Source organism: Electrophorus electricus, chromosome 21 (genome assembly GCF_041902795.1).
Source record: "Electrophorus electricus isolate QZ-2024a chromosome 21, ASM4190279v1, whole genome shotgun sequence".
In the NCBI taxonomy this organism is placed as follows: Eukaryota; Metazoa; Chordata; class Actinopteri; order Gymnotiformes; family Gymnotidae; genus Electrophorus; species Electrophorus electricus.
In genome coordinates, this window is record NC_137517.1 from 17,880,783 (window position 1) to 17,893,483 (window position 12,701).

At 39.4% G+C, this 12,701-nt stretch overlaps 1 protein-coding gene across 1 annotated transcript in view; it reads left to right on the forward strand.

Annotated features, from left to right (window-relative positions):
* The first annotated feature begins 461 nt into the window (after positions 1 to 461).
* The window catches only part of LOC145652892 (Fc receptor-like protein 5), a 107,229-nt gene continuing 94,989 nt past the window's right edge, over positions 462 to 12,701 (forward strand). Inside the window, exons 1-5 of the mRNA XM_081704718.1 lie at positions 462 to 491; positions 928 to 1,203; positions 1,307 to 1,645; positions 5,904 to 6,200; positions 7,560 to 7,835. Of these exons, the coding sequence (XP_081560844.1) occupies positions 1,188 to 1,203; positions 1,307 to 1,645; positions 5,904 to 6,200; positions 7,560 to 7,835 (928 nt within the window). The 5' untranslated portion in view covers positions 462 to 491; positions 928 to 1,187. The remainder of the gene's footprint in view (positions 492 to 927; positions 1,204 to 1,306; positions 1,646 to 5,903; positions 6,201 to 7,559; positions 7,836 to 12,701) is intronic.

Here is a 12,701-nt window from a genome sequence, read left to right on the forward strand (position 1 = left end):
GACCTTGGACTGTCTTAATGACCCAGATTCTGGATAAAATAAATCTTGCTCTTCTCATTGTCTGCGTCCAGCTCGCTATCGCTCCACGTTACACAGTGTGTGTTCATTCTTCATAAACCTTCTAAACACTTAGAGAATGCTGGATAGGATGTCCATAAGTAATAGACACGGTGGAACTGTGAAACAGCAGTAGTGAATCTGCTCATACCACAGCACACACCACTGTCCACAGAAACATAAATCAATGATGCCCCCTTGTGTTCAAAACCTTCAGCGCTCTAAAGTTCTCTAAAGATGTTTTATCATGAACGATTCATTTCTTTCACTTTTGTTTAATCAGGGTGTTTGTGAAAACAGCAGTCACTTTTCCCATTTCCTTTGAATGCTCTCATGTGTTTTCTTTAATAAATTAATTAATTGTTCATATTCGTATGTTCCCTCTTTTATGTTTATAGTGCTGATTTCATTGGTTCAAGCTGGACTTGCTCAAGGTGATTTATATTTTTTACTTTTTTCTAGATTTTATGTACAAGTTTGATTTATATGTTAGTGTTAATTCACTCTGTGTAATATGATTTTAAAAACAGCTGTGAAGGTAAATAACTAAAGTGGAGTGTGTTATTGTTCTTTCTTCTGACATTGACTGTAATTTCATTGGATAAAACCCAAACTGCCATTATTAACTCTAGTCAGCTTTTTCATGAAACATGGAATGATGTCGTTAGATATTTTTGGAAAATTTGCTATTTAAAATTTATTCATTTACACTTTTACCATTTTATAATATATATTTTATAATGAATGGATTTATTTAGTATTAAAAACATGTGTAGGACCAGACAGTAGTGCAATAGATTTAGATTTAGGTCTGTGTAATTTATGATTACATAACTGAATGAAGAATTCAAATGTGTAATGTTTCTGCAGGTCGTCCTAAAGCTGTTGTGAGTGTAAGTCCTGATAATCACGTGTTCAGAGGACAGACTGTAACTCTCAGATGTGACATACAGGGAGAAGGAGACACTGGATGGACATACAGCTGGTATAAGAATAACTACAGTTCCTACCCACACACCACATCCAATTTATACATAATCAGCTCTGTTACACAGTATGACAGTGGTACATACACCTGCATACAGTACAGGGGAAGAGACTCTCAGAGCTCAGAGATCAGTAATGCTGTTATGTTAACTGTGTCAGGTGAGTTTGGACTGTGAATTCAGCCAATATACATTCATAGCAAGGTTGTTATTGTGTGTGTGTGATTTTAAACACAGAGCATTTTATATTTGCTGTCTTACAGAGAGACCCCAGGTAGTACTGAGTGTGTCTCCACAGAGTTGGCTGACTGAAGGAGTCTCAGTGAGTCTAAGCTGTGAGGTCAGAGACTCCTCTACAGGCTGGACATTCAGCTGGTACAGAGCTGATCCCTACAGAAAATGTTTAACTCCAGTAACAGACATTCATGGCTATGTGAGGTATTGTGCTGAGCTCCTCTCAGACAGCATCAGAGGAGCTGGAGGCTCCTACATTCTCAGTCCTGCTGCTCTACATCACACAGGAGTTTATGTGTGCAGAGCAGAGAGAGGAGAACCAACCTATCAGACACAGTACAGCAACACACAGCCACTATTGATCACTGGTGAGGACATACAACTGCAGTCTGTGTGTGTGTGTGTGTGTGTGTGTGTGTGTGTGTGTGTGTGTGTGTGTGTGTGATGGAATGCTCGCCTCTCACGAGTCACCACATGCAGTGGAAGGGTCTTGCTTGTTTATGTGTAACCATGCCTGCACACACCTGCACCTGGTTAGTGTTAGTCTTCATGTATTTAAACCCCTGTCATGGAAAAATGACCATCCGTACTGTCTCAGAGTCAGATGAGGGTGTCTACTACTGTAAACACCCAGAGAGAGGAGAGTCACCATACAGCTGGGTCTCAGAGGTCAGAAACTAAAGATTTTACATCTTCATTAGACCAATTTAACCAGAGCTTCAAATGTATGTTGGTAAGAAAATAATTTTCTAATTCTTAGTCTGGAAGCAGTAATCCTGTCAACATCACCGTGCAGGGTGAGACTCCAGGTAGTGAACTTACTCTTGTACTGAGGTTACTGTGATGAGTGTGAAGACTGTGTGTCACCTGCACAAAACACATGTGAATTTACATACGAATTTGAGTATTTGAGACTATGCATACACATTAGTTACATTTAGTCACTTAAACCATGTAAAGTTACTCTCACGGACTGCGCCGTCCCCATAAGTCACGTGGTACGGCCCGCCACAGGTGTGTTGTTTATGTTTAGTAACCACGCCCCCCTGGGATTGCACACATGCGCACAGGCTTTGTCAAGTGTCGTGTCTATTTAAACCCATGTCCGTGTGCGCTTCCTTTGTTGGTCATTGTCTCTACGTAAGTCGTTTAACGTTAACATCCGTCATTGTAACTATTTGCGATAGCCGTAATGTCTGCGTTTGTGTGATCACCTTTGTTACTGTGTACTTTGTTAAATGTTAAAACGTGTAATCATGTTCACTGTCAGCGTTTGTGAGTGCCTGTCGTGAAGTGCGTTTCATGTTAATAAACGTCCCACATGAACGAGGAGGAACGCTCGCCTCCCGTGAGTCACGTGGTTTGGCCCGCCACGTGCAGTGGGAGGATCTTCGTTTGTGGCCACTCCTGCACACACCTGCACCTCGTCATGTCTGAATATTTAAACCCGCGTCAGTGTATGCAGTGTCGTTGGTCATTGTTGATGTAACGTGTTAGTGTGGTGTGTTGCTGTTCATGGTAATGTTTACATTTACATTTACGGCATTTAGCAGATGCTCTTATCCAGAGCAACTTACAAAAGTACTTTGTCATTTACTCATAGAATATATCCTAGTACAGTACAATAGGTTAGAGTCCAACATACCAATGAACTAGAATACTGTAGAATACAGGGATCAATGCGGATACCTAGAAGTACAAAATACATAAGGTCTGTCTTAAACAATGATAAGTGCTATAAACAATAAGTGCTAGAGTTTGTTAAACAACATAAACAATACCCTACAATAAGCATTAATTCAGTCTGTCAATATGGGAGCAGTGTCAGTTGTCCTTTAAATATTCTGCAAATAGATGGGTCTTCAGTCTACGTTTGAAGACTGCAAGGGACTCTGCTGTCCGGACAGCAAGCGGGAGTTCATTCCACCATCTTGGAGCCAGGACAGAAAATAGTCTCAATGCTTGTCGTCCATAGAACCTGAAGCAAGGTATTTCAAGCCAAGCCGTACTTGAGGTTCGAAGTACTCGAGGTACAGATCAGGCTTTGACCATTGACCTCATGTATGAAGGGGCTGGTCCATTTTTGGATCTGTAGGCAAGCATCAAGTTTTTAAATCTGATGCGTGCAGCTACAGGGAGCCAATGAAGGGAGGACAGCAGTGGAGTAACATGTTAAATAATGTTAAATGCTATTTTCGTCACTGTTAGATCTATACGTGTTTATCGTGTTTGTTTAGTGTTAACTGTTTCTTGCTCATGTTCTTCGTTTGCAATACCTGTGAGTGCCATTGTCTTTATCTGTTAATAAATGTTCGTCCACATCGCTGGAGTCTGTGCATCCTGCCCCTCGTCTTTCGGCACTGGGGCCAGCAGTGTTACAGTTACTGTTATCCATAATTTTTAAAAAGACAGAATAAATGTTTTCTATATATACTACCCACAGCTGAAATCATATGGAATCTGTAATACTGTACAATAATTAAATTTAATTCATTAAATCTCCATTTATCTACAGTTATTTATTATTGAAAAATTAAATACTAGATACATTGTTGGGTATGGTGTGTCATTTAAGCAATGTGTTGAAGTATATAACTGGTCCTGGTGGTGTAGTAACTATTTGTAAACTAGCAGCCGTTTTCATACTAGGACTGTCTGGGGGAATTCTGAACAATCAATTCTGTTGACTTTAAGAACCAACTGTACTATCACCACCATTACTCCTACTGTACTATCACTACATTACTCCTACTGTACCATCACCACATTACTCCTACTGTACCATCACCACATTACTCCTACTGTACCATCACCACATTACTCCTACTGTACCATCACTACATTACTCCTACTGTACCATCACATTACTCCTACTGTACTATAACCACCATTACTCCTACTATAGTATCACGACATTACTCCTACTGTACCATCACCACATTACTCCTACTGTACCATCACCACATTACTCCTACTGTACTATCACCACATTACTCCTACTGTACCATCACCACATTACTTCTACTGTACTATCACCACATTACTCCTACTGTACCATCACCACCATTACTCCTACTGTACCATCACCACATTACTCCTACTGTACTATCACCACTTTACTCCTACTGTACCATGACCACATTACTCCTACTGTACTATCACCACATTACTCCTACTGTACCATCATCACATTACTCCTACTGTACTATCACCACATTACTCCTACTTTACCATCACCACATTACTCCTACTGTACCATCACCACCATTACTCCTACTGTACCATCACCACATTACTCCTACTTTACCATCACCACATTAATCCTACTGTACTATCACCACATTACTCCTAATGTACCATCACCACATTACTCCTACTGTACCATCACCACATTACTCCTACTGTACCATCACCACATTGCTCCTACTGTACCAACACCACATTACTCCTACTGTACCATCACCACATTACTCCTACTGTACTATTACCACATTACTCCTACTGTACTATCACCACATTACTTCTACTGTACCATCACCACATTACTCCTACTGTACCATCACCACATTACTCCTACTGTACTATCACCACATTACTCCTACTGTACCATCACCACCATTACTCCTACTGTACCATCACCACATTACTCCTACTGTACCATCACCACTTTACTCCTACTGTACCATCACCACATTACTCCTACTGTACCATCACCACATTACTCCTACTGTACTATCACCACATTACTCCTACTTTACCATCACCACATTACTCCTACTGTACTATCACCACATTACTCCTAATGTACCATCACCACATTACTCCTACTGTACCATCACATTACTCCTACTGTACCATCACCACATTACTCCTACTGTACTATCACCACATTACTCCTACTGTACCATCACCACATTACTAATACTGGACTATCACCACATTACTCCTACTGTACCATCACCACATTACTCCTACTGTACCATCACCACATTACTAGTGTGCCTGATTTGGGTCAGCTGAGCTGATGACTGTCACACTCCTCTCAATCATCTGGCCAAAGTAATGTGAAGTAATACATACCATTTATTTATTCCTTCAAGTTCACTTCTCTTATCAAAACTTTTAGACACTTTCAACAAGCTTTCAAAGGTTTTTTAAGCTTCTAACACATGATCTTACTGAGAGGTGAACATAAAAGCAGAATTTAAGTACTGTGTGATTTCTACAATGGAGCCTGAGCTGTTTCAGACTGTCCAGTCTAATTGGATACAAATATTGACTAAACCATCACACTCACATGTGAATGAACAAAACCGTTATAAGTGACATAAAAGAGTATCACAGTCCTAATTACAAGAGTCACATTACTGGACAAAGTGTCCAAGGTGGTACTGGATGGAATAATTAAGTGACTCACAGTCATGGGTTCACGTTTTACCCTCCAATCACAATCAGATCCCACATAATCTCCAGATAATCTCAACAAAACACAATGATTAACATATTAGAACGCAGCATCATGTGTCGAACCTGTTTATTATAATATATGTAAATACAGAGTGACTCCAGGAAGACACTGGGGGTCAGTCAGCTGTAACATGCAGTGTTCTCCATCTCTTTCCACAGATTTACCCACAACTACACTGACTGTGGAGCCTCAGAGTCCTGTGTTCACTGGAGAGTCAGTCACTCTGAAGTGTGAGGTTCAGGGTTATGATGGGTGGACATATCAGTGGTATAAGAAGAAAGCACAGAGTCAGTGGACTACAGTGTCTCAATCTGTGTTTTACACTGTAAACAGAGACACTCTCACCATCAGTGGAAATGCTGTAGTTAATGGGGATCAGTACCAGTGTAGAGGAGCACGAAATAACAGACCAACAACATCACAGTACAGTAACACTGTTACCCTCACTGTACATGGTAAGATTACTGTCATTTCAGGAATTTAATGTCTATTTCATTAATTTAAATTATTGTTTGTTAAATAATTTACAATATTTGTATTCAGCAGCATAATACACACTCAATGTATTGTGTTTACTAGGCAAAAATGAAAAACAGTAATTACAGTTACACTACATTGTATTGGATATATATTGTAATTACAGTTACACTGCATGGTAGTAGACCTGTACTGTAATTACAGTTACACTACTTGGTACTGTAACTGAAATGCAAACTTACTTCTTTTCTTGTTATTTTAGTGTTACTATATCATTACAAACTTATAATGGACCTTAAAGGTGATGCACAAAATTGCTAACAACAAATCAGCTCTCTTAGAGCAGGTGAAACCCTGAACAGGGCTGTACTGTGGTCCTACAGGACTTTTATTTTGACAGCCCTACTTTAAAGGCATTTGTTTCCCCCCTGCACTACAAGACCTGATCTCACTAATAGCGCCCCCTTCTGTGTTGAAGAAGAGAGTACACAGTGACCTCACATAGTCTGGAGCAGAGAGACGTGTACTTCTCAGTAACCAGCAGCCAGTGTTCAGTTTTAGTAGGTTTTATAAGATTCCAACACATGATCTTATTGAGAGGTGAACATAAAAGCAGAATTTAAATACTTCTACAATGGAGCTTGAACTGGTTCTGAATGTGCAGTATAATTGTACAAAAATATTCAGTAGAGAGATCATCACACTTACATGTGAATGAGTTGGAGTGTAATCAACCCCATCTCAAAGTCCAGAGGGGTAACAAAGACTAGGGAACAAGGAGGCTAAGATAACACAAAGGCAAGGAGTGAAAACTTACGGGCTTTGCAAAAACATCAAAACAACCAAACACATTCAAGCCTAACAATGAACAGCAAAAACACCAGGATCAAGACAGGGTTTAAATACAAGAACCAAAAGGTAAAAACAAGGGACACGTGCAAGCAATCAAATGAGGGTAGAAGGAAAATTAAACTAAAGGTATGGAACCAAAACACACAAAACAGGGAAACCAAGGAAGCTAGAACCTGGGAGGGACTAATCATGACATTAACATCTACAGATATGAACTTGGACAATTTAAATAAAGTGAAAACAACTGAATTAATCAGAATATAAACAAATCTGACATAAACAGTTAATTAAAAGTCTGTTGATTAATCTACTGCTTCACTACTGCTACACCATGTTACTGAGAATCTATTGTTTTTATTTTAAAATGTTTAAAATACTGAAATACTTAATCTATTTTTAATATGAGAATGTTAGTCATTTCATAGATATCTCTATGCACTCTGTCATTGCATATTCTGAACTGTGTGTTTCATCTCCATCAATAGTTAAACCCACACCTGAACTCACATCAAGCCTTACAGGAGCTGCACTGGTGGGAAACCCAGTGACTCTGCACTGTAAGATGGACCAGCCTGCTGGATGGAGCTTTTACTGGTCCAGACACACACAGAACCCTGAGAATGAGACCAACACTGCAGCAAACTCCTACACCATCAGCTCAGTGGCGCCCTCTGATGGAGGCCAGTACTGGTGCAGAGCTGGCAGAGGAAACCCAGTCTACTACACACACTACAGTGATGCACTCTGGGTAAACGTTACTGGTGAGGACCAGTTTACGGTCTATAACCACCGTAGAAATAAAATTTATCAGTGATATTTTCAGCAAAAATATGAAATATCAGTAGATTGTCATTAGAACATCATTAGATTGTCACTACATGTACTGGGGAGTCTTGGACATGTGCACATATTGGCCACTAGATGGAAGCAGTCAATAACATTTTAGTAGAAACAGGACAAACCAGATCATAAAATGTCTGATTTCCTGAATAACAGGAAGCTGTCATATCTGCTACATGACATGATTTATGTGATTCTGAATTAATGGATTTATTCAACATTAAAACATGTACAGGACCAGACAGCAGTGACTTGTGTGGTAGATTTAGGTCTGTTTACTGGTGAGTATCAGTTGACAGACTATATTAATAGAAAACATGGTGTTGGTAATCTGTGAGAGCTGAGTTGATATAATTATGCCTGAATGGATATTTTACTATATGAATCATTATTATTTAGACAAGAAAGTGTTAAGCGTCCATTGTTGTGTGATTCCCTTTTGTAGAAAACCTGCTCCTACAAACTCTTTGGATTTGCTGCTCAGTTTAGTTTTAACTGTAGTAGAGCAAATATCCAGCACCACATAAATAACTCCTCTCACTCACACACAGCCTTTATATTATTACCCAGTTAAAATAAACAATGCAACAGATTCTGTGTAGTGTTGATATTATAATTTTTGTAAAGTGGTTGGGTGGCTACCACATGAATAAATGAATGAATTAAGTTATACAGCTTGTTTGCAATGAGTGTCAATTTTCTTTGGTTTATATTTTTATTTTAGTTTAATTGTATTTTTTATCATTCCATTTCATTATGTTCACTTCCATGTTTCGTCATGTCGCTTCTTAGTTGTAGCTGTTCGTGTTTTTCATCTGTTTAAAATAAACATCTTTGTTCACACGGCTCACGTTGGTATCCCATCCCTCACCCTCAATGCTCCCCAGAGTCACAGAAGCACTGTAGCTCTTCAGCTGTGATTAATTCTGTGTGTGTGTGTGTGTGTGTGTGTGTGTGTGTGTGTGTGTGTGTGTGTGTGTGTGTGTGAGATCAGCTCTGTCCCATTCAGAAGCTCCATTCTCCATCCTCAGTCTGCTCAGTAGTCTACTGGCAGTCTCTCCATATCTGCTAGTGTCCATCGTGCTGGGGGTCAAATGCTACAGAGCTCACGGTAAGAACTCTTCCTCTTAGACACACATTACACACACTGGAAGAAAAGAGGAACCAATCTTACATTTGTTTGAATCTGAAAGCGCATCCTAAGGTTTCTTCTGTGTGTTTTTATGACTTTCAACATTGTCATGACTCTTAATACTGCTAAGACAAGCAGGACACATGACAGTAAAGTGTCTGTCATATGTAATCCATAAAAATCATGGTTTATAAAAGCAGCACATGGTCATGAAACCAGTAGTTAAAAACAAGAGTGAAGAGAACAATGACTGGAACCAGAAAATGTTACTTTAGGCAAGACTGCAAATACTAAAAGAAACATGAGTGTAAATACACACACTAACTAGAGCCAAACAACACACAGTCATGACAGAGCAGAGAGATCAATGAAAACAATACAGGTTACCATGGGAACCACAACCACCAACAACTTAGGTTTTATATATACTTTATACTTTTGTAAACAGACATTTAAAACTATTTTAGATGCTGGTTTAATAAAATATTAATTTTCTCCCCACAATCATTGAAACTGTCGACATGTTGCTTGCGTGGGAGACAAGACACACTTTTTCCCCTTCTCTGATCTACAAGACCAAAACAGCAATAAAAGTGTATTAAATAATAATCCAATAACACCAGGGGGAGTTTTCTAACACCTACACTGTGATTTCTGTGTTTAATATTTTTTCTACAGCTCTGACTGAAACCAGAAGCCAGAATGCAGTCTCAGAGGAGTGAGAATCTAAAAATACTGAAGATGGAAGGACATTGTTCTGTTTGCTTGAAGTCATTTCACATGTGAGATTGAATGTTTGAACTCTGCTAACTTACTGCCAGCTGACAACCAGTTTATATGAAGCATCGTGCATCAATCTTTTCACTTTTATGCACATGTTACTATTGTGTGTCATTTATTCCAATGTTAGAATATTCTCATTTATTTTAATGATCTTTTACTTTGTTGGACTGGTTTACTGCTTTTATGTTCTTATTTTGTTAACTAAATTTAAAAATCGAATAAATTGTCTGCATTATCATTGCACTGATGTCAGATGAGATATTCCACAGCCAAAGAAACACTAAGTGTATTTTATATCAGACTCTAGATTTTAAGTAATCAACAACGAGACCACAGATTAGTGTTTTACACATTACTTCACACTGACTCTCCTCAGCTCTAATGTAAAACTGTTCACTGGGTAGTGAAGTCACTACAAAGCTCATAATAGCTTGGACTTACCTGAGACAGGTCATCAGGTGATTGTTATAATGAACACCAGCAGCCACACCAGCTCTGTGAGGGCAAGATCACTCATCCCTGCTGTAGGATGTAGTGGCACTGATGGTCAGATACATCATCCCAGCACAGTAAATTCAGGAGGAACTGGGGTGGGTATATTAGACAGCCAGGTCTTTACATCCATGTGTTGGAAGCAGGAAAAATTTGCAAGTGTAAGGATCAGAGAGACTTGAACAAGGACCAAACTGTGATGACTAGACAGCTGAGTACAACTTAAGCAATTGAGGTTTATGGGCCTTCTTCAAGAGCCCAACACTGGGAACCTGGCAGTGGTGGGGCTTGAACCAGCAGCTTTCTAACTACAACTCAAGCACATTAACCACTGAGCTCCCACTGCCCCAATATGTTATTTTTATTATGTTGTCATCTCCTGACATCACCCCTCTACAAAATAAACATCTCCTTATCTAGCGTATCTAGCGCCTACCTTCCTGAATCCCAGGGTGCTTTAGAAAGATTTCACCAAACCTTAAAGTCCAAGCTGAGAACGTTTTGTTTGCCGCACGAGAAAGACTGGGACGTGGACCTCCTCCTCTTTCTGCATCACTGCATCACTACCTGGTATGGGAACTGCACCATCTTTGACCGCCATACCCTTCAGAGAATAGTGAGAACAGCTGAGAAGATCATTGGGGTCTCTCTGCCCTCCATCACAGACATCTACACAACACGTTGCATCCGAAAAGCTCCCAGCAACGTGGAAGACCCCACACTCCGCTCACACAAACTGTTCACCCTTTCGCCGTCTGGTAATAGGTACCACAGCATCCGGTCCCTCACCTCTAGACAGTGCAGCAGCTTCTTCCCAGAAGCCATCGGACTCCTGAACTCTGGCTAACTCCAGTTACAAACAAATAGAGTGCTGGACTGAATCAGCACTGTGCTCTGAACTGTTCTGGCTGCTACCGGTGACTGCTATGTTCAGTACAGCATGTCACTGACTCCTGTGCACAACCCACTTTACATATTCTCAGTACTGTACTGGTCAAAATAAAGACACTGTCTGTTCATTGTGTATTGGTCCTGTCCTGCATTTATTGTGTAACATTATTGCACTGTATTGTATTGTTTGCACTCGTGTAGTATGTTGTCTGTTTCACTTGTTTTGTCTTGCAGCATGGTCCTGGAGGAACATTGTTTCATTTTTGCTGTACACTTGTATATAGCTGAAATGACAATAAAGCCTTATGAACCTTCGAAGTGGTCAGACATTAATTAAAATTTAAATTCAAAAGAACAGTGTTTTGATGTGGTGGTTGTTCTGGTTGAAACAGCACAAGTTTACACCTGGGAAATTATACGATGCTGTGTGTCATAAATAAATACAGGCCTTGACCAACCTGTCCCACACTGTAAAATAAAAAACAGTTCCTGCTTTTGAAGGGTAAATTAACAGTCGACAATGTCCACGTGGCTTTTTGTTAATGTTTTAACGTTAATGAGCCGCCCTCATACTGGAGTAGATACGCATGCGCAGAAAGCCGTCCTTCTGCAGTTTGGATATCGTCTGGATAAATAGAAAGTAAACAGATCAGACAGGAGACAGACAAAGATATTACATTACATTTTCGACCTGGGACGGAAATAATTTCAAAAGTATTTTATTTCATCGTCCAAATTTTCCTTAGTTAACAGTTCCCTTTGTTGAGGAAACTCATCGTATCTCCAGATATATTTAATGTGGCGTTTCACAATCCTTCCTAAATCCAGAGGATGGGTTAATATATGAAATATTTAAAGTATTTTTAAACATTATTCAGTAAATGTAATAACATATGTTAATTCCAATAATACTGAGGCTTATGTCTGATAGTTATTAGAATATCCAGTGATTCTGGTCGGTACAATATCTTGAGTTGTCCTACTTCAGAAAAGCGTTGACAGGAACGCTGACGTCTCTATAACCGTTACCAATCTGTGCACGAGGACAGTCCGCGTGAGACTCTACGTTTGCTCGTTCTAAATCAGAACACTTTTTAAAGTTCCGCGGGAAATTAAAGCCTCTGCTGTGAACCACGTGACATGACACCAATGGCAATTTGACTTTATGTTCGACTGGTATCAAGAAATAAAACCATTGTCATGTCTGTGATGAAACTGATCATGAAGTAAATATAACCAAAACCACAAAGTGGTTGATTATACAGCTACAGAAATCAGTGGAAAATAATGAGCTTGATGACTGAATTTGCACTATGCTAAAGTAGGAGAGTAACACTTGTGTGAATGGTGGCTGATGGGTAATTCTCCATATGTAGGAGAGCATATCTATGTAAGTTCAAATGACATTATTTCTTTACGTATTTGACCAAGAACCACCGTCATACATGTTATACAGTATAAGAACTATATGTGTTAAATATTTATGTGA